This window comes from Simochromis diagramma, unplaced genomic scaffold (assembly GCF_900408965.1).
Source record: "Simochromis diagramma unplaced genomic scaffold, fSimDia1.1 OVJJ01000097.1, whole genome shotgun sequence".
Taxonomy (NCBI): Eukaryota; Metazoa; Chordata; class Actinopteri; order Cichliformes; family Cichlidae; genus Simochromis; species Simochromis diagramma.
Window position 1 is genome coordinate 1,431,577 of NW_024387319.1, and position 23,457 is coordinate 1,455,033.

The window sequence follows — 23,457 nt, forward strand, 5'->3', positions numbered from 1 at the left end:
TCAGAGGAATTGGTGCGCAAATTATCATCACTCACAGATCAGTGCTGTAGCTCTCTATACACAGTTCGCACGATTGCAAAGGGAAAGCAAAAAAACAAGCGCAAATTCAAACGCGATTTCAATATGTCACATATTGACAGTGGCTCACCGATGCCAATGACATAATTACCCAGCTACATTTCTGAAAGAATGCAAAAGCATTGACATATATTTTTCCTTCCTACAATAGCCCGACGGGCAGGGAAGAGATAGATTTTGGTAGCCCGACTGAAAAAAATCACTAGCCCCAGGACGTCGGGCTAGCGATATTGCGAGCCCTGTATCTTATTGAGGAATCACTCATCTTTGGAAAAGAGTTTATTACAGAGAAATGTCTCTTTCCAAAATAAAAGCTATACTATCCGCTTCTTCTGGGCTATATTCTCAGCAGCATAAGGAGAGTCATGTGCTAACAGCTGTCTAAATGACTCGGCTAAAGTTAGTAGCATGCTTGTTGTTTGTGTCTTTGCACTAGGATGATGTCGGCGTAAATGTGCAGTCATATTCGTTGTGTTCCCACTAGTGCTTTCAGGTTAATCTCGTTGAAATGACCTTAACACCACAACACGGCAAATCTCCGTTAACGAGCTACCACCGATCACCCCGTGCATGGGGCTAGACGGCCAACACGTTAACGAGCTAACTGCGCTAACACACTAGTTCCCACCCATGTAATTGAGCATTGCATGCCACATCCAACATACTGTTTTACTTTAGACCATGACTCGCTTACCTTCAGGGTCATAGTCACATGAAAACCAAAATAATTCCAAACGCCAGATCTGAATGAGGGTGGGGGAGGTGCCCTGCGCTCTTCCTTCTGACTATGCTGTCTGTGTTGAGCGCTCAGTGGATCTGCGCTCGACAGTGCAGCCTAGGCGGAGTAGTCGAACGCAGATTCACTGAGCGCTCAACACAGACAGCATCGTCAGAAGGAAAGTTGATAAAATAAATTACAAATGTTGTATTGTTCGATACATATGCGTACCGAACCGAAAGCACTGTATCGAACGGTTCAATATCGATACGAATATCGTTGCACCCCTAGTAAAAACATAATACAGTCATAAAATACACCATGAAAACCCTGGTCTAATTAAAAGCTTTTTGAAATAAAAATGTCTTTAGCTGCTTTTTGAAGGTCTCCACTGAGTCCAAACCCTGTAGAAATAGGGGAAGTGCATTCCACAATCTGGGTGCAACAGCTTGGAAAGATCGGTCCCCTCGGGTTTTAAAGCGAGTGTGGGGGACCACTAAAAGGTTTTGGTTTGCTGACCTCAAGTTACGAGTGGAGGTGTGTGTATAAATCAGATCAGCAATGTAGGGGGGTGCCTGTCTCTGTAATGCTCTAAAAGTTAAAACTAGAATTTTAAAATGGAACATGAATCTGATTGGTAGCCAGTGCAGCGACTTTAAAACAGGGGTCATATGAGCACCCTTGTTCGAGCGGGTCAGTAGCCTCGCTGCAAAGTTTTGAACAACCTGTAGGCGGGCTAGCCCTTTCATGTTTAGACAAGTAAACGGGCTGTTACAGTAGTCAAGTCTTGTGGAGATAAAAGCATGTATTATCATCTCGAGTTCACTTGTTGACACGATGGATCTAAGTTTAGAAATGTTCCTCAGGTGAAAAAAGCACGTTCTTACGGTCTGATTTAAATGTCCCTCCAAAGAAAAAGCTTCATCAAAAATGACACCCAAGTTTCTAAGGTTATGTTTCTGGGAGGAACCTAAGTCACCCAGTCGCCGTTTAATATCAGGTATTGCACTAATGCAATAATCAAAGTTTCTGTTTTGGCCGGGTTTACCGTATTTTCGCAACTATAAGGCGCACATAAAAGCCTTAGATTTTCTTTAAAAAGTGCGGCGCGCCCTATAGTGCAGTGCGCCCTGTGTGTTGTAAGGAGGACGTAGTAGAGAACACCATGAGAATGCTAAAGGGTGAAGTGTGGGCGTTGATCGTATATACCGGGACAATCGCACATACCTGTATAAAAGGACAGGTATGTGCATTATGTGGAACATCGTTGTTTTAACAACCCTGAAAATGGCAAAGAGACACGCTTATGAAGCGCAGTTTAAACTGAAGGCCATCAGCTACGTGGAGGAACATGGAAATCGAGCAGCCACGAGAGAATTTAAGATTAATGAATCGATGGTTCGCAAGTGGAGGAAGCTGGAAAACAAGCTCCGACAGGTCAAGAAGACGCAGCTGAGTTTCCGCGGACATAAGGCGAGGTGGCCCGAGTTGGAGGAAAGACTCGAGCGGTGGATCATCGAGCAAAGAACGAGTGGGAGAAGCGTTTCGACGGTCACCATTCGACTAAAAGCGGTTTCGCTAGCAGAAGAAATGAAAATTGAACATTTCCGAGGAGGTCCGTCTTGGTGCTTTCGTTTCATGAAACTGTGCCATTTTTCCATCCGGACCAGGACTATGGTAGCGCAGCAACTTCCAGCGGATTATAATGAAAAGCTGGCCATCTTCCGCTCCTACTGCAGCAAACACATCGCCGACAAACACATCCAGCCCAGCCACATCACTAACATGGACGAGGTCCCGCTCACTTTTGACATCCCGGTGAGTCACACTGTGGAGAAGAAGGGGACCAGCACGGTAGCGATACGCACAACGGGGCACGAAAAGTCTTCTTTTACTGTTGTGCTTGGCTGCCATGCTAATGGACAGAAACTGCCGCCTATGGTGATTTTTGAGAGAAAGACTTTGCCTAAAGAGAAGTTTCCAGCAGGAATCATCATTAAGGCAAATGAAAAGGGCTGGATGGATGAGGAAATGATGAAAGAGTGGCTGAGGGAGGTGTATGTAAGGAGACCAGATGGTTTTTTCCACGCATCACCATCGCTGTTGATCTGTGACTCTATGCGTGCCCATCTCACAGCCGATGTGAAAAAACAAGTGAAACAAATGAACTGTGAGCTTGCTGTCATTCCGGGAGGCCTGACAAAGGAACTCCAACCGCTGGACATCGGTGTGAACCGGCCGTTCAAAGTGAGGCTGCGAGCGGCGTGGGAGCGATGGATGACCGATGGGGACCACAGTTTCACTAAGAGTGGAAGGCAGCGCCGGGCGAGTTACGCCACAATTTGCGAATGGATTGTAGATGCTTGGGCTAACATGTCTGCTGGCACTTTTGTTCGAGCTTTCGCAAAAGCCGGCATCATTTCCGAGGAGCCGCACGGCACAGAAAGTGACTCTGACGGTGAAGAAAGTGAACCTGGAATGTTTGATGGAGATTTAGTGCAGCTGTTCAATTCAGACACAGAGGATGAGGACTTCGATGGGTTTGATTGATGACAATTACCGGTAATAAAAATGTGAGTACCTAACTCAGTTTTGCTCCCGCTTCATTTTTAAATACGCACACTTGTATGCTGATGATGATGACGATTACCGGTAATAAAAATGTGAGTACCAAACTCAGTTTTGCTCCCGCTTTATTTTTAAACACGCATAATTGTATGCGCCCTATAATCAGGTGCGCCTTATGTGTGTGTGTTAAATACAGTAATGGCACACATAACTGAGACTGCGCCTTTTAGTACGGTGCGTCTTATGGTCGTGAAAATACGGTAGCTGTAAGCAGTTATTGTTCAACCATTGTTTAATGTTGGTTAAACATTCAATCAGATTGGAGAGCTTATGAGCTTCAGCAGGCTTAAACGAATAATATAGCTGAATATCGTCAGCAAAAAGATGATAAAATACTTCAGGAAACTGCTGTATTATCTGACTTAAAGAATGTATATTAAAAACAGAATAGGTCCCAGCACAGAGCCCTGAGGAACTCCACACAACAACTCTGTAGGTTCCGACATGATCTGGTTTGCAGACACACTAAAACTCCTTTCAGATATATAAGATGAAAACCAGTCTAGAACAGAGCCAGACATCCCAACCAGGTCTCTCAGTCTGTTTATCAGGATGGTATGGTTGACTGTATCAAAGGCTGAGGTAAGGTCTAACAAGACTAGGACTGTGTATTCTCCGGAGTCTGCTGACATAATATCATTAGTAACTTTCAGTAGTGCTGTCTCAGTGGAATGCAATTTACGGAACCCAGATTGATAATGGTCATGGATGTTATATTTCTCCAAGCATGCCGTAAGGTGGACAGCTACTGCCTTCTCAAGGAGTTTTGACATAAATGGGAGTTTGGAGATAGGTCTTAAATTTTGAAGCAGTGTTGGGTCCAGGTTGGGTTTTTTGAGCCTTGGTTCCACAATGGCATGTTTAAAAAAGCTGGGGAACACTCCAGTCTGAAGAGAAACATTAAAAAGGTTCACAACCCAAGGACCAATGGTGTCAAAGGCATTAATAAAAAGCTTAGTGGGGATAATGTAAGTAAGATCATTGAAAAAGCAGTTTCTCAACAGCTCAATTACTTCTTAAAACAGAATAATTGCTACGATGCCTTCCAGTCAGGTTTTAGACAGAACCACAGCACTGAAACCGCTCTGACCAAAGTGTTTAATGACATATGTCTGAATACAGACAGTGGAAAAATGTCAGTCCTAGTTTTACTGGATCTCAGTGCAGCATTTGATACAGTTGATAATAATAATAATGGATTGGATTTATATAGCGCTTTTCTAGGCACCCAAAGCGCTTTACAATACCACTATTCATTCACTCTCACATTCACACACTGGTGGAGGCAAGCTACGGTTGTAGCCACAGCTGCCCTGGGGCAGACTGACAGAAGCGAGGCTGCCATATCGCGCCATCGGCCCCTCTGGCCAACACCAGTAGGCAAGTAGGGTAAAGTGTCTTGCCCAAGGACACAACGACCAGGACAGGGAGCCCAGGGATCGAACCGGCGACCTTCCGGTTACAGATGCGATTCCCAACCCCCTGAGCCACGGTCGCCCACAACATATTACTCAAACGACTGGAGAACTGGACAGGTCTTTCAGGAACTGTACTAAACTGGTTCAAAACATACTTAGAAAACAGGAAATACTTTGTATCAACAGGTAACTTCACATCTGAGCAGACAAGTATCACATGTGGAGTTCCCCAAGGTTCCATCTTGGGACCCCTTCTGTTTAACATCTACATGCTCCCACTGGCACAGATTATAAACAACAACAAAATAAACTATCACAGCTATGCAGATGACACACAAATATATATCACAATGTCACCAGGAGACCGAGGCCCTGTACAGGCTCTTGGTAAATGCATTGAGGAAATCAATGACTGGTTGTGCCACAATTTTCTCCAGCTAAACAAAAACAAAACTGAGGTAATAGTCTTTGGCGCCAAAGAAAAACGATTACAGGTCACCAGAGAACTTCAATCTATACATCTAAAAACCACAAACCAGGCGAGAAATTTGGGTGTAGTGATGGATGCAGACCTAAACTTAGAAAAACACATTAAGACAATAACAAAGTCAGCTTACTATAACCTCAAGAATATATCAAGGATAAAAGATCTGATGTCTCAACAGGACCTGGAAAAACTAGTCCATGCATTCATCTTTAGTAGGCTTGATTACTGTAACAGCATCTTTACAGGTCTACCTAAAAAATCAGTCAGACAACTACAGCTCATTCAGAACTCTGCTGCTCGAGTCCTCACTAAGACCAAAAAAGTGGACCACATCAGTCCAGCTCTGAGGTCCTTACACTGGCTGCCTGTCCGTCAGAGGATAGACTTTAAAGTTCTGATGCTGGCCTATAAAGCTCTGAATGGTTTAGGACCAAAATACATCAGTGACCTCCTGACCCAGTATGAACCTTCCAGATCCCTCAGGTCATCTGGATCCGGTCTTTTATCAGTTCCCAGAGTCAGAACCAGACACGGAGAAGCTGCATTCAGCTTTTATGCTCCTTATATCTGGAACAAACTCCCAGAAAGCCTCAGATCAGCTGAAACACTCAGTTTATTTAAATCCAGGTTGAAGACTCACCTGTTCTCAGCTGCATTTGAATAAAGCACCAAATCCACACTTTAAGCTTAAATTTCAAAACTTACATTTAACTACTGATTTTATCTACTGTTCTGATTTTATCTGTTTTGATTTTATATACTGTTGTTTGTTTGTTTGTTTGTTTGTTTGTTAATTAGTTAGTTAGTTTATTTGCTTGTTTTAATCAATTTTAAATCATGCTTTTTATTTGTTCTTGTTTCTAATGTCTCTGTAAAGCACTTTGAATCACCTTGTTGTTGAATTGTGCTATACAAATAAACTTGCCTTGCCTTGCCTTGCCTTGCCTAATGTCTGAGGGGCTTGAGGATGGCTTCATTTTGTCAACCAGGGCTGCTATTTCATCATATGTTACAGTTGTAAAAGTCAACCAGGAGTACAAAGGGAGTGCCTGACTCGGAGAACAAGAAAGCTTTGGGGAGATTTTAGCATTGATGTCGTTAATCTTATCAACAAAAAATCGGAGGAGTTTATTACTATCTACTTTAGAGTGTACATCTAAAGGTACCACATCTGGGGAGACAATAGCACTAACTTTGTCAAAAAGAAACTTGGGATTTCTCTTGTTTTTTGTTATGAGCCTAGAAAAATATTCAGATCTAACAGTTTTCACTGTGTCATTTAAGGAGAGCATGAGCTTTTTTTGGAGCCTGTGTACGTCAAGTTTGGTTTTCTTCCATAGTCGTTCTATTTTGCGGCATATTCTCCTTAAGTTTAAGACAGTCTAATTTATCCAAGGGCATGTCTTCTTTTGCAAAACCGAGCTTGTTTTAATAGGTGCCACTTGATCCAAACTGGATGTGCATTCCCTATTAAAAGACTGAATAAGAACATTTACATAGTTTCCGGTAAAAAGTGGAGACCTGTCAAACATAATGGAGAACCTCTCAGCAGTCTCAGTTATTATGCGTCTATGAGTTTTTAACTTTACAGGCGTCTGTTTAGAGCTAAAATTAAGTTCAACAAAGATACAGTTATGATCACTTAAATGTACATCCTCAGCAAACACATTGCCAATGTTGAGGCCCAAGGAAAAAACAAGGTCCAAGGTATGGCCTTTTAAATGGGTTGGACCGGAGACATGTTGGACAAAGTTAAAAGACTCAGATATAGATAGAAGTTCAGCTGCAGAGTTAGATGAGGCATCATCAATATGAATGTTAAAATCCCCAAGAATTAAAACTTTCTCCAGCTTGATAATAGAAGATAAGAAGTCCATGAAATCCTTTAAGAACTCAGTAGCAGGGCCAACAGGGCGATAGACTAAAACACAATAAAAGATGTTCATAGAGCCCACCTTAATTGTTTGCGACTCAAAGGAAGAATAGTTTTCAGTTTGCATACCTCTGCAGATGAAACTGTCCTTAAAGACACCAGCAAGACCTCCACCACGGCGACCTAAACGGGGGGCGCCCAAGTAAGAGCAGTCTGCAGGACGCAGTTCGTTTAGGTGAACAAATTCGCCATCCCTCTGCCATGTTTCGGTGAGAAACAGAAAGTCCAGGCTTTTCCTTGTGAAGAGCTCATTCAGAGAGAAGGATTTGTTTGCGATGGAGCGGGCATTCAAGAGCGTAATCCGATTAAAAGCTGGCAGCGCAGGTTTCCCATGAGGTTGTTGGAGTGGAATTGACAGCAAACACCGTGTCCGCACGCGAGGTCTCCAGCAGCGCCACGGAACTGGCGGGGCCAACCACCGGTTGTGCGATGCGGGCTGTGAGGGCGCAGTGGTGGGGGGATAATCGGCAAAATCCAGAGCATCAGATGGGCAGGATCCACGCTGTAGTGGCTGCAAGTACGTGTTTCCAATCAAATACGGAAGGGTAACTGGCAACAGAAAACAGGGACGCCTCCAGACGAGTCGGGAGATCTCCGATCTGTAGGCTCGTCTGATGTGTACCTGGATGCCGGCCCTACAGCTTCTTTTCCTCGATTTCTTCTTGGAATTGCTTAGGGCACGTTTCGCCGGTAGCAAGAAGTAATCCGGTGAGGTGGAAGAGTGCACAAATGGTGGGGGGAAAGTTTTTCTATGACTGTCCCAGTCATCATTAAGACGTTTCATAGACTCTTTGATGTGGAGCAAGGAAGAACGGTCGTAAATCACAGCAGCATAGCTCCATATATATAAAACGTCAGGGCTGATATAAAAGCATAAAATAAAATACAGGGTAGGCACGTAGACGTCGAGCCGAGCAAAGGCGCCATCTTCCTGATATACAGGGAGTGCAGAATTATTAGGCAAGTTGTATTTTTGAGGAATAATTTTATTATTGAACAACAACCATGTTCTCAATGAACCCAAAAAACTCATTAATATCAAAGCTGAATGTTTTTGGAAGTAGTTTTTAGTTTGTTTTTAGTTTTAGCTATTTTAGGGGGATATCTGTGTGTGCAGGTGACTATTACTGTGCATAATTATTAGGCAACTTAACAAAAAACAAATATATACCCATCCATCCATCCATTCGCTTCCGCTTATCCTTTTCAGGGTCGCGGGGGGCGCTGGAGCCTATCCCAGCTGTCATATATACCCATTTCAATTATTTATTTTTACCAGTGACACCAATATAACATCTCCACATTCACAAATATACATTTCTGACATTCAAAAACAAAACAAAAACAAATCAGCGACCAATATAGCCACCTTTCTTTGTAAGGACACTCAAAAGCCTGCCATCCATGGATTCTGTCAGTGTTTTGATCTGTTCACCATCAACATTGCGTGCAGCAGCAACCACAGCCTCCCGGACACTGTTCAGAGAGGTGTACTGTTTTCCCTCCTTGTAAATCTCACATTTGATGATCGACCACACGTTCTCAATGGGGTTCAGATCAGGTGAACAAGGAGGCCATGTCATTAGTTTTTCTTCTTTTATACCCTTTCTTGCCAGCCACGCTGTGGAGTACTTGGACGCGTGTGATGGAGCATTGTCCTGCATGAAAATCATGTTTTTCTTGAAGGATGCAGACTTCTTCCTGTACCACTGCTTGAAGAAGGTGTCTTCCAGAAACTGGCAGTAGGACTGGGAGTTGAGCTTGACTCCATCCTCAACCCGAAAAGGCCCCACAAGCTCATCTTTGATGATACCAGCCCAAACCAGTACTCCACCTCCACCTTGCTGGCGTCTGAGTCGGACTGGAGCTCTCTGCCCTTTACCAATCCAGCCACGGGCCCATCCATCTGGCCCATCAAGACTCACTCTCATTTCATCAGTCCATAAAACCTTAGAAAAACCAGTCTTGAGATATTTCTTGGCCCAGTCTTGACGTTTCAGCTTGTGTGTCTTGTTCAGTGGTGGTCGTCTTTCAGCCTTTCTTACCTTGGCCATGTCTCTGAGTATTGCACACCTTGTGCTTTTGGGCACTCCAGTGATGTTGCAGCTCTGAAATATGGCCAAACTGGTGGCAAGTGGCATCTTGGCAGCTGCACGCTTGACTTTTCTCAGTTCATGGGCAGTTATTTTGCGCCTTGGTTTTTCCACACGCTTCTTGCGACCCTGTTGACTATTTTGAATGAAACGCTTGATTGTTCGATGATCACGCTTCAGAAGCTTTGCAATTTTGAGACTGCTGCATCCCTCTGCAAGATATCTCACTATTTTTTACTTTTCTGAGCCTGTCAAGTCCTTCTTTTGACCCATTTTGCCAAAGGAAAGGACGTTGCCTAATAATTATGCACAGCTGATATAGGGTGTTGATGTCATTAGACCACACCCTTTCTCATTACAGAGATGCACATCACCTAATATGCTTAATTGGTAGTAGGCTTTCGAGCCTATACAGCTTGGAGTAAGACAACATGCATGAAGAGGATGATGTGGACAAAATACTCATTTGCCTAATAATTCTGCACTCCCTGTATATGTTACATTTCAGACACTTTGATAAGTCTTCACATATCTCGCTCCAAGACTTCTGAACTGGTGGACAGAACCAAAGACCGTGGATATAATTGTCCGGTGAATTGGTTTGGCAGTGTGAGCAGTTGTTGGTAGACGTAAAGCCCATCTTGAACATCCAATGACCTGTATAGTGTACTCTATGTAGTGTTTTGTATTGAATTAATTGAAGACTGGGATTTCTAATTAAATGAAAGGCTTTTAAGCGTATCTGAGACCAGAAGTTTTGGTCTAAGTTGATTGATAAATTAACTTTGAAATTGAAATTGAACCACACTTGATGGTGTTTGTAGTTCAACTTGACCCGGTTTAAATTTCTTTTTTACTATGGATTTAATTTGTTGATATTCTAAAAATCTTTTCTTGTTGATCCCATATTGTGTAACTAGTCTGTCAAATGGAATAAATTCTCTACCTTTTAATATATGTTCTAAATATTTGATTCCTTTACCACTCCAATCTGGAAAGTTTATCATATTATTGTTTTGTAATAAGTCAGGGTTGTTCCAGATAGGTGTACGTTTGCATGGGATTAATGAAGACTCCGTCAATTTTAGAAACTCCCACCATGCTGTCAGAGAAGAGCTGATGCTGACGCTTTTGAAGCATTCATGTCTTTGGATGTTTGAGCTGATAAATGGTAGGTCTGAAATCTCTAGATTATTGCAAAGTGCTTGTTCTACATCTAGCCAAGGTTCATCTAAGAGAGTATATTTTAGCCATCCTGAGATAAATTGAAGCCTGTTGGCTAAGAAGTAGTGCTGAAAGTTAGGTAATTCTAATCCTCCTTTATCCTTGGTCTTTTGTAGTGTTTTTAAGCTTATACGTGGGGGTTTATTTTTCCAAAGGAATTTGGGAAAAATATAAGAATCTAGAGATCTGAACCAATCTTGTGGCGGTTTAGTTGGGATCATTGAGAATAAATAATTTGTTTTTGTTAAGACCACCATTTTTATAGCGGCAACCCTTCCCATGAGTGATATGGGTAGACATTTACATCTAGCCAGATCGCCTTCTACTTTCTTTAAAAGTGGGATATGGTTTAATTTAGTTAGATCTGCAAGCTTGGGAGAAACATTAATACCTAAATATTTTATATTTCCCGATTGCAGTGGAGTAGAAGAGGAATTATGGAAGGAGCAGTTAATCGGAAGAACTGTTGATTTTGACCAGTTAATTGAGTAATCTGATATTCTTGTAAAAAGAGGTTATCAATTCAATCACTCCAGAGATATTAGTTTGTGAGTTTTGGAGAAAAAGTAACACATCATCCGCATAAAGGCTGATTTTATGTTCCACGTTCTTGCATTTTATGCCCTTAATTACTGAATTCTGTCTAATTGCTGCTGCTAGTGGTTCAATAAAAATTGCAAACAGTGAAGGGGAGAGTGGGCATCCCTGCCTGGTGCCCCTCAGGAGACAGAAGCTGGAGGATGTTTGGTCATTTGTTCTAACACAAGCTGTTGGGGAATTATATAATATTTTTAACCAGTTAACGAAAGAGGTTCCAAAACCAAATTTGTGTGAAGTTGCAAATAGAAATTTCCAGTTAACTCTGTCAAATGCTTTTTCTGCATCTAAAGAAAATATTGTAGTTTCAAGGTTTTTACTGTATGAATAGTCTTTCAAATTAAGTAATCTACGTGTATTTGTTGATGAGTGCCTACCTTTCATGAAACCAGTTTGGTCAGGATGAATTAAGAGGGGGGTTGTTTTCTCTAATCTCCTTGAGAGCTTTGCAGATTATTTTAAGGTCTATATTTATAAGGGATATTGGACGATAGCTTGAGGGATATACAGGGTCTTTGCCTGGTTTTAGCAGGAGATTCATGTTTGCAGAATTCCTATTTGATGGAATTCTGCCCTTTTCTTTGATTTCCAACAACGTTCTGTAAAAACCTGGTGCTAGAATCGTCCAGAATTCTTTGTAGAATTCTGCAGGACAGCCCTCTGGACCTGGAGCCTTATTATTAGGCATGCTTATCAGGGCTTCCTGGAGTTTACCTGGCGTCAGTGGTGAATCCAATGCCATTGCTTGAGTGTCTATTTTACCTCTCATCACAGCTTTCCCTGCTTCCCATAGAACAGAAGCTGATGTTCCAGGAGTGTCATTAAATTCTAAATATGAAGTCCACTCTTTTTTAAAATATTTAATAAAGTCCTCATCTTTAACCAGTGATGTATTAAATCCGTTGTCCGTTGTGCGTGGGAAGAAAACTTATTGTTACACAGAAAAAAAACCCTAAACAAGCTCCGAGTGCGCAACAATGTAATGGGAAATTCACAGAGAAACTCGCAGATTCTTCAACTGACCGCTGCGGTTAGTTGAAGAATTAGTTACTGATTACTCTTTTCAAGTAACTTGACCAACACTGATGATCACTGACAGCTATAGGGTGAATCTCAGTGTCACTCAGCAGTGAGCTGCTGACCAAAAAATAATCCAGACGAGAGTAGGAGTGATGAACATGTGAGAAAAAAGAATATTCCTTACTGTTGGGGTGAAGGGAGCGCCATGCATCGCAAAGGCCAAAGTCGCTCATATACTGTTTGATTATATTTGTGGACTGCCAATTACGCTGAGTTCCTGCTGTATTGAGCCTATCCATTTCTTCATTTAGTCCAAGGTTGAGGTCGCCTCCAAGAACAAGTGTGTTCAGAGAGTGCACTGAAAAAAACGTAAAAGAATGAGGGATCATCAACATTTGGACCATATAGGCCTACACTTGCAATAAATAGCTTTTTATCAAGTATAGATAATTTAATGATTAAGAATCTGCCCTCTGGATCTATAACTGTATCGAGTACTGTGAAATTAATATTTTTATGTATTAAAATTTCTACTCCCATTTGTCTAGAATTGTAACAAGCTGAGAACACATTAGGAAACTCAGGTGTTTTAAGTTTATTCGAACCTCTAAGAGGTCTGTGGGTCTCTTGTAAAAGGACAACATCTGCCTGTAGTTTTTTGAGTGGGTTAAATATTTTTAACCTCTCTTCTCTGGAGCCAGCTCCATTTATATTCCATGTAATGAACCTCAGTGTACCCATAGATGTATGCTAGGGATGTATGCTGTGTGTGCTGCTTAGACAGGTGGAGAGAATACATCACTTGTTCGTAAATAAAGAGAAGGAGAGAGAGAAAAAAAAATGTATGGCGAGATGCTCCCTGAGTCTGACTATGTGTGTGCATATTTACTAATATGAGTGTGCTTGGCTTAAGTGTGTGTATCCTGTATGCCTGTACGTCTGTGTGCACTGTCTGACTGATGTAAATGTCCTGCCGTTGAGCGCATGACTGTGTATTATCGTGCTGTGCGTATGTGTCGAAATAAAGGATGTTGTTTGTGGATGAGTCTGGAAGCAGGTGATCAAAGCAGTGAAAGAAATAAAGAAAGAAAGCAAGGACAAGGGTGAGCAGCATAAAAACAAGAGGGGGAAAAAGAGGAAAAAAAACGAGAAGGAAAAAAACCCGGAAACACTGCAATTAAACCATTGACAGAGAGTGACGGTGTTAATTCTGCTATAATATCACACTTAAGATGCGATTTGATACTGGTAAGTTAAACACAAGTTAGTGTGAGTGGATAGGGAAAAGGGTGTAGCGCAGCAGTCCTCAACCTTTTTTGCGCCACAGACCGGTTTATGCCCGACAATATTTTTCACGGACCGGCCTTTAAGATGTCACGGATAAATACAACAAAATAAAACTACTACCGGTACCGAAAAAAAGAACATTTATTCATAACACACGTGAAAAGACCCAGGAAAACCGAGTTAACGATAAAAACAATAACAAAATAACGCTGAAAACCGATAAAAACCATACATTTCACACCTGAGCCTCAACTCTCGCGGCCCGGTACCAAACGACTCACGGACCGGTTCCAGTCCGAAGTCCGGGGGTTGGGGACCGCTGGTGTAGCAGATTCTTATCTGGTGTGAAGTTAATACAGCCACGGAGTGATGACGGGGTCGCGGTAAAGCTGTCCATCCACATAGAGCCGGTCCACAGCGATGGCAGCGCGGGAGCCCTTCTGGATGAAACCACGTCAGATTGGGAAGAGGACCCTGCGTCGTTACAGGATCTCTTTTGGGAACTGCCGATGCTTTGATTTCTAAAAGTAGCTGGTGATTGTACACATGTAGACCAAGGGTGTTTTGGGCTAACATAGAAAAGGATAAAGCTAGTAAAAGCCAAAGCAAAGCTAGCAGAGTTTACTGACGCAATGTCAACAGACGTGTCACCGTGCATACTGCTGCCGCCGTCTTGCCCCCAAAATTAGCGCCCCCCCTTTCACCCTTCGCACCAACTGAGCAGTGGAGAATAACACCAACAGGGGCAGTAAATAGAGCTAACTAGGAGCAGCTAGCTAGCCCAACTCAGCAGAGGTTTTCCCAGAGAGATGAAGAGCGTAAGAACTGAGGGATGATTGTGATGACAGGGGTGTATATTTGCATGTCGGGCTGTGCACACGTCATCACAGATCGTCTGCCTTAAAGGCGTGAATAAAGGTTTCCTCAGCCAGGCGTGATATCCCATACCCCGTGTGTTGTACCGAGTGTATTGACTGAAAAGAAACTACTTCAACCTTTGGTTTAAAACTAGTGTTAATGGAAGAAGTTTGAAGGTTGAGTTTGTTCCACGACTGCATTTCACTCACTGCCTCTGTTTGTTTCTCTGTCACTCCAGGACCAAAATGGAGCGAGAAGTCAGCGCTCTCAGGAGGCCGACAAACCTCACAGAAGAAAGGGACAGAAAAAATACAGCTGTGATGAGTGTGGGAAGGATTTTACTAAGGCTGGAAGCTTAAAAATACACCAACTGATCCACAGTGAAGTTAAACCATACAGCTGTGATGAGTGTGGAAAGGATTTTACTTATGCTGGAAGCTTGAAAAGACACCAACTCATCCACAGTGGAGTTAAAGCATACAGCTGTGATGAGTGTGGAAAGTCATTTACCCTGGCTGAACACCTAAAATCACACAAACCTGTTCACAGTGGAGTTAAAGCGTACAGCTGTGACTTGTGTGGAAGGTCTTTTACCCATGCTGGAAGCTTAAAAAGACACCAACTTCTCCACAATGGAGTTAAAGCGCACAGCTGTGAGTTGTGTGGACAGTCTTTTACCCTGGCCGAACACTTAAAAACACACCAACTCATACACAGTGGAGTTAAACCGTACAGCTGTGGTTTGTGTGGACAGTCTTTTACCCATCCTGGAAGCTTAAAAGCACACCAACTCATACACAGTGGAGTTAAACCGTACAGCTGTGGTTTGTGTGGACAGTCTTTTACCCAGGCTGCACACTTAAAAAGACACCAACTCATACACAGTGGAGTTAAACCGTACAGCTGTGACTTGTGTGGACAGTCTTTTACCCGGGCTGGAAACTTAAAAAGACACCAAGTCATACACAGTGGAGTTAAACCATACAGCTGTGGTTTTTGTGGACAGTGTTTTACCCATCCTGGAAACTTAAAAGCACACCAACTCATCCACAGTGGAGTTCAAGCGTACAGCTGTGACTTGTGTGGACAGTCTTTTACCCGGGCTGGAAACTTAAAAAGACACCAATTCATACACAGTGGAGTTAAACCGTACAGCTGTGACTTGTGTGGACAGTCTTTTACCCGGGCTGGAAACTTAAAAGCACACCAACTTGTCCACAGTGGAGTTAAAGTGTACAGCTCTGATCAGTCTGATAAAGCTTTTACTCATAGTAGCAGCCTACAGAATCATCAGGTTACCCACTCTGGATTCAAGGCGTACAGCTGCGACATTTGTGGAAAAACCTTCCGCTGGCCAGGCAACCGAAATATTCACCTACGCATTCACACCAAAATTGATGTTTGCTGCTGTGATCAGTGTGGCAAAATTTGTGTGACATACAAAAACTTAGAGCAGCACATGTTTTCCCACACTGAGGAGAGACCTTATAAATGTGACCTGTGTGAGAAGACTTTTAAATCTCCACATTACCTCAAATCACATCAAAAGATTCACAGCAGAAAGAAACTCTAAAAGTGCAGTTACTGTGAGGTATGTATTTTTCTTTTTACAGTTATTTCGAAGTATTATGTGAATGAAATTTAATTTCAAAGCTTAAATGAGACATGAAAACTTCACATACAGAATATTGAGTAACATCTGACACAAATTTCCTGAAACTTTCCTGATATTGCAAAAACATAAAGGTTTAAAAGCTTCTCTCATTTCTAACATTCACACTCCAATGGATGCAATGGATATGCAGAGTAGAGCATCCAGGGGTTTAAACCACCAATCTTCCCATTAAGTAGATTACCTACAAATTAAGAGTTATTGCAGCCCAGTAAACTGAGTGTTATAATGTAAAAATTAAAATGTGGAAGTTGGCAGAGCTGCTCTTTATTTCAGGTGACGTTCAGGATAAAAATGTTGAAGGAATTCCCTGACTTACACTGTCTTTGTGTCTTTGTTTAGAAGCAGAGCAACACAGATGGATCCCTGTCGTCACTGTGGTGGTGGGAAAGTGTTTCGCTGTGATCTTTGTGGAAAAACTTAGTCATTTAAAGAGCCTAAAAATACATCAACGCAGACACACTGGAGACGAAATGAATTACTGCAAAGAATGTGGGAGAGGCTTCCCCACATCAAGTGAATTAAAACAACATGAACTCTGTCACAGTGGGGTAAAAAAGCACGTTTGTGACCAGTGTGGGTCATCCTTCATCAGTGCAGGTAATCTTAAAGAGCATAAGAGTGCACACAGGAGAGAAACCATACAAGTGCAGACACTGTGACCAAAGGTTCTCACAGTCAGATATTCATAACCTTCATGAACTTACACACATTGAAGGGAACTTCAGCTGTGACCAGTGTGACAAGAGCTTCAAGAATCTCAGTTCATACCCCGAACACAAACGATCCCACGCTGTAAATAAACTGTTTCACTGTTACCAATGTGCAAAAACATTCACTTCGTTATCTGCTCTGTGCAAACATCAGCGTGATCATGCAGAACTGAAATCACTGTATCACAATCAATCTGATGGACAGAAGATCCTCTTCTGGTTTCAGGGTCAGACTTAAAAACCTTGAGATCAGGCTCCACAGAGTTCAGCTGGAGTCTCCTGTAAAGAGTGCAGCTGATGTCACACTTGGATCTGATGAGGTAGCTCTGCTTTCTGGACCTGCAGTGAATAATCCTAAATGTTACAGTTAGGGAACTACAAGTGTGTATATATATGTACATCAAGTTTATCTTTTATTTTTTTTCCTTTGGATAATTTTACAATGGTAAACAGTAGTGGTAGAGCTGTGCGATATGACCAAAATCTCATATCCCATTATAAGGCATCTTTTGTGCGGACAACGATATAAATCACAAAAATGTAACATTTTCTGTAAATTCTGTGAATCTCGGGCAGCTCGACTTGCGTGACGTGTTTCCAGCTGGGTGTCATGTACCTGGAGTCGAGTGTTTTAACAGATGCATGAAATTATACATTTTTAGACAGAAGTTGTAATGGCTGCCATTTTCTTTGTATTTATTACACGGCGTGCTGCGGGAAAAAGCCTGTTCTAACGTTTCAGTGTAAGGTTTTTTTTTTTTAGCACCTGACGGCTCCTTTCTGCTTCTCGTCCGTGAACACTCTTCATGCTCTTTCGCAAGATTCAGTTTATTTTGAAAAGTCTCAACAGGATCTTGAGCTTTATTGTGAAAAGTTTTTGTGCAAAACAAACAAGCGGACTAAGGACAGCGCTAGTAAGTACTAGAGATGGACCGATCCGATATTACGTATCAGTCCAGTACTGACCTAAATTACTGGATCGGATATCGGAGAGAAATAAAAAATGTAATCCGATCCATTAAATATCTAAAAAGCACCTCACAAAACTTGCGACATGGCACAACTCGGCTCATAACCATAGCACATCGGAGCTGTATGCGTCATGTGATGGAGCAGCTGTGGCGTGGGAGACCTGTCGGCGGTCTGGTTGAGCATTTGGAGCCTCGCTACCAAACCGTCATTTCAGTTATCCCAGAGAGAAGTAAAGCACGTGTGCAAGTTCATCTCTGAATGTTTGTAAAGCATTCCCACGTTAAGCTTAACAACCGATATATGGAGCGACTGCCTCTTCTCTCTCCCTCCCTCTCCTGCTGCTACTTCAATCGTGAAACTGATTAATGATCAGCTGATCGGCTTTTCTGTCGCGAGTCCGTCTCTCTTGTTTGTGTATCGCCCACTTTGCACCAGAAAGAGGAAACCAGCAGCTGAACAACAGCAGCACGTTTAAGCTTGATAATCTGTTGGTAGAATTTATTTCTTTTTCTAGCTGACGGCTGGTAACTGTGCAGGGGCGGAGCAAAGTTTAGCCAGGGGGGCCGATAGGGCATGAACAGGGAAAAGGGGGCACAAAGACATACTTTTCTTTCTTATTCTCATTTAAAATATCTAGCGTTTAATAAATAATTATCTGAATCTTACACCCAAAGTTTTAATCTGATGTAAAATGTATAGAAGTCCATTACTGTATATAGTAACTATTAAGTCTAATATACCCTAGTAAGCTATAGTACTTTTTCCTTTGGGAAGGTACCATCTGTGCAGTCTGCAATTCTGTTGAAGAAAGATGTTGAATCTATTTAACTATCGTTGAAAAATAATTGATTTCTGTGTATTTTTTTTCACACTGCATCAAATTAAAGTTGATTACGTCGATTAAGCATCATGAGGTGGGGGGTGGTTCCCTATTTTAATTTTTTTTTTTTTGCTGGCAGTTTGCCATCCTATTAGTTAGGCTGCTTACTCTTTAAAATACATGAATAGGGAGGATGGTGCAGGTTTAAGGTTATTAGATTGATCAGTTTTGCTGAACTATGAAATATTTTGGGTGCAGTGTATTTATTGCATACAGGTATAACAGAATATCTTTAGTAGGGTTTTTTAAAACTAGAGTTTGAACTTATACAAAATGCAGCAAGATATTAAAAAACAGTTTATTGATTAAAAACACACTATCGGATTCATATCGGTATCCGCTGATATCCAAATTTATGATATCGGCATCGGACATAAAAAAAAAAAAAAGTGGTATCGTGCCATCTCTAGTAAGTACTGTCTGCTTATGACCCAAAAAACCCCACAAAAAAACAGAAGTTTTAGGAGTGACGGTGAGAGAGAGAGAGACAGCAGAAAAAGAGAGAGAGCGAGTTCTGAACAACTCAGAACAACGGGTCCTCAGAACAAATAAAATCAATATTCGAGCCCAAAGTAAAAACAAGATCCAGTGTGTGTCCTTTGTTATATGTGGGGCCTGACACATGCTGCGTAAAATGAAAATAAACCATAATGTTGATAAAATTTCTGGCAAAGACATTGGAGTCATCATCAACATGTAGGTTAAAATCCCCAACTAAAAGCAGTCAGGACAACCTCATAGTAGAGGACAGGACGTAGGTGATCCAGGAAAAGAAAAAAAGGACACAAAGACAAAGGTGTTCTACTAAGTTGAGAGCAGGACACTGTGCAGACCATTCAAGTTCTCCCACACCAAACTCGCTTTATGGACCTTGCTTTGTGCACTGGTGCACAGTCATGTTGGAAGAGGAAGGGGCCATCCCCGAACTGTTCCCACAAAGTTGAGAGCATGAAAATGTCTGCTGAGCTGGAAGCAGCCGGAAAGCTGTAGAAGCCCAGAAGTGGAATGTGGAAGTTAATAAACACACTTGTCCTGTTAAAAAAAAAAAAAAAAAAAAAAAAAAAAAGGACAGGAAGTAGCTGAACTCCAACAAAAATAAGCTGTTTGGGCCAGCTCGACGATTCACTATAGCACAATAAAAAGGATCCTTATTTCCGACAGAAAATATCCAAGTTTCACTGAGTCAGGTCTCAGTCAGAAATAAGAAGTCCAGTTTTTTAGAAGATATAAAATCGTTAAGCATGAACGACTTATTAGTCAATGATCGGGCATTAAAAAGCACCATGTTCAGCGGGGTGGAAGGATCATTTTTAGCAGAGGCTCGAATTATTGGACGTAAATACTCACCAGTGGCGGTCCTAGCCAAACAGGCCGCCACTGGTGAGAATACACCTCCCTATCTCCTTACCTTTTGTTTTCATGCTGATATCAGCTTTAACCAACACAATAAAGTCTCTTTTTATTGTTGTGTAGTGTGAGATTATTATATTATCTTATGCCACATTATACCCCTAATTAAAGATTGTGAAATTATTATGTAGTTTTAGTTTCCATTATTCTCCTGACTTAGAAGAAGGTGATAACTATTACATTTATTAAAGTGATTTGTGTTTCATTAGACTGCTGACTTATTGTGAATGGATGATATTGTTTTATGATGCATGTTACTGCTGCGTTATAAGAAATATTGTTTTCAGAGAGTCATGGCCTTATTTGTCTGATTAGAAAAGAACAGAACATACTGCACAGGAAGCCAAGGTCATAACTTCGGCTCACTGAGAGAGAGAAAGAATGTGGATGTTTAGGTTTTATGACTTTGGAGGGGGGCTGAAGGTATAAGAATGTGAGAAACGCTCAGACACTTCAAGATCAGGCGGACACCCTCCCGCGCTCATCTCCCCTCCGGGTGGTTTATGCTCAAAAGTGTTGTATGGAATAATGAGAATTGTATGGAATAAAATGATTGTTGATTGTGCATTTATGTGTTGTCCTTCCTTCAGCCCAAAGATGAAAGAATTGGGAGAATTTAACAGTAAACACGATTTTATCACAGACAAGGCCATGGAAGCTCTCCTATCTGAAACTGTTCTGTGAGCAATATACCTTCAACTCTCCCTAATAAGGGCATGCTGTCGGTTTCATAGCATTTATCAATTTTTACCCACCAAGTTGACAACATCACTATCTCACTCTCTGTGGGCAGAGCAAGAAGAAGGCTTCCATATCCTGGATTTTTCCAAACATGATCCGAAGCCTCGGCGCAGTGCGGCCCATCCCTCATCTAAAGGTAAGCGCCGAGCTAATGAGGTCTTCTGCTGCTCTCCTCATTGTCTGTTCACAGTTTATTGTGAACACGTTGAGAGAAGAGTGAGAGAGTGTTTGGAGAAAAACGCCAACTAATCATTAGCTCAGCATGCTGGGAGAAGTTGAGCGTTTGCTCGCAGAAATTTGGAGCAGAAAAGTCTTTTCATTGTTCCTGCAGCTGTTTTTCTGCCTGCACCAAACCTCTACAGCCTCAATTCTATTTGAAGTGATAACAGGAAATCAGATCTACAGCTGCAACCTATCATCTAAACAAACTTGAGCACATTTTATTTTAGTCATTGTTTTCTTCTACGTGCAGTACAGAAAATCTCAACAAAAGTAATCAGTTGGCAGTAGGGTGAATCTGTGATTAGTTAGTGTGGTCTGAACAACTTCTTCTTTGATTGGGTGACAGCAGTTGAAAGTAATTGGATGTGACAATTATGGGGAGGGCCCTGAATAATGTTAAGAAAATGGCATTTTAAAAGCTGTCACAGTTGGCACTGAGCTCTGGAAAAATTGACGTTTTTACTGGTCTTTGAACGCCGCTTTTTCTGCCAGGCAGAAAGCAAGGGTTTAAAGCCGCCCACTGGTGTAAAATCGGCGCTCTCACTTTTTACACGTCGATTTTACGTCATTGATTGATTGAGACCACGAGGCTGACCTCAGCGAAGATCAGAACGCAGTTATTGCTCTGTTAGTTTCAGCATCAAAGATCTGCAGTGACAACCAGAGGTGTGGCCTCGAGTCACATGACTTGGACTTGAGTCACATGACTTGATGTCATTTAGTCATTTAGTTTATGACTTTAGACTTGACTTGGACTTTTAAACCAATGACTTGGGCTTGAACCTGTTTACTTCAAAGACTTGAGATTTTACCCCAAATCTAAAATGTAACACATATATTACATAAAAAGTGCGCACTGTTAATTCATTTCATTCATTCTTACCACACTGCGTACTTATGTGTGCGTGAGCTGTATCACAGCCAATCAAATGAACCAGATTTTGTTTTTAAATAACAAAAAACAAACAGTCAGGCCAAAAATGCCCCCATGATTCATTTTTTTCAGGTAGATAAACTATGAAGTAGTGTGTGTGTAGCCGGAAACACGTGATCTCCACAGTAGGCGGAAATACGTTCCTGCATGGATCATCAACTGCGGAAACCTTGCAAGTTGATCGTAAAGGTTAGCACAGAGTCTTTCATACATAAATTCGCCGTTAATAATTATATAATTCTAGGAATCATCTACTTTGCTTACATTGATTACGTTGGCACTTTGTTAGCGTTACAACAACGGTCAGACCCCCGAGGTATCTAAACTTTAGTAAGACTGTGCACTTTTGACACCTCTGGTTAGCATTTAGTGGTCAGTTTCAAACGTATTTGATTTTTGCTTGTTATGAACAAATTCACTTCACTGCTTTCCACGATCTGTAACATCAATGCACATTGTTCCATTTACTGCATATTGCACTTTATTCATGTCTCTCATTCCACCAGCATCAACATTGTAAAGTTTGTCATGAAGAGGTTTATATATTTATAAATATTCTCTATTCCATTCTGTTCTGCATTTTTATTGCCCAGATTAGTTAGTCTTTGTTAAATTGTCTGTTATATGTCAATAGATACGTATGTCACAAATAAAAGTGTCTTGAAAATTATGTTTTTATAAAGAATTTTCTCCCAAATCTCTTACATGCTAACTGTAACGTGTTATTTCTGCTAAAACCTGAACTTAAATGTGTATATGGTGTTTATCTGTTTTTCTCTCTGTTTTAGATGCACATATCAATGTGGATTTCTGCCTCCAAGCCAGAATTACAGGAATGCACAACATGTTGCAGAAGACTCTTTCACTGCCCTCTGTGCCCCACTTTCAGCCCTGCTGTCAGGGCAAAGATCGAGGAGCATATAAATGGACACATTAAAAATGCTTTGTGATGGGTCTGTCTAGCACAGACACAAGAGGAAAGGAACGAGAGAATTTTAATACAACACCAAAAAGCATTAGACACCAAGCAGACAAAGTTCTTTGTGTTACTCGTATACGAGGGAGAGAACCACGACAAGCGCTGTTCCTTCGTTTGACCTCAGTCGGTCTCGTCCGCTCCCTCATAACACTGCTCTTTTATTGAGGTTACATGAATATACATAGGTTTATTAACATATATGACATCTACATACAAACGAAGAGTACCTTGTCTGTGTGTTGTGTGTGTGTGTGTGTAAACAACTTCCTTAAACCTGCTGGTCTGGAAGTCCAGCAGTTCATCTAAACAAAAAGCACTTAGACTAGAACAGATATAGATACGTTTATCCTACCACAAAACAATAAGAGAAGGTACGACCTCTCCCACGCTCCCAGGATGTGGGTGTGAATGACAGAACACTCTGGAATGCACACAAAGTCTTTGCAGGCTCCTAAGGATCAACCCTCTACCAACATGACATTGATTATAAAACTCTAAGCATATATGAGTAGATATTTCTAAGCATAAATGACAATCCAATAATGTAAACCTGACAGTTCCGCCCTTTAGAAAAGTTCCCAGTTATGATCACC

At 41.5% G+C, this 23,457-nt stretch overlaps 1 protein-coding gene across 1 annotated transcript in view; it reads left to right on the forward strand.

Moving 5' to 3' along the window:
- LOC120717276 (zinc finger protein 99-like) overlaps nucleotides 1-17,291 on the forward strand; it is a 30,024-nt gene extending 12,733 nt beyond the window's left edge. The window contains exons 3-5 of the mRNA XM_040005210.1: nucleotides 14,580-14,842; nucleotides 14,927-15,932; nucleotides 16,356-17,291. Coding sequence (XP_039861144.1) covers nucleotides 14,580-14,842; nucleotides 14,927-15,914 — 1,251 coding nt within the window. The 3' untranslated portion in view covers nucleotides 15,915-15,932; nucleotides 16,356-17,291. The remainder of the gene's footprint in view (nucleotides 1-14,579; nucleotides 14,843-14,926; nucleotides 15,933-16,355) is intronic.
- Nucleotides 17,292-23,457: the final 6,166 nt, after the last annotated feature.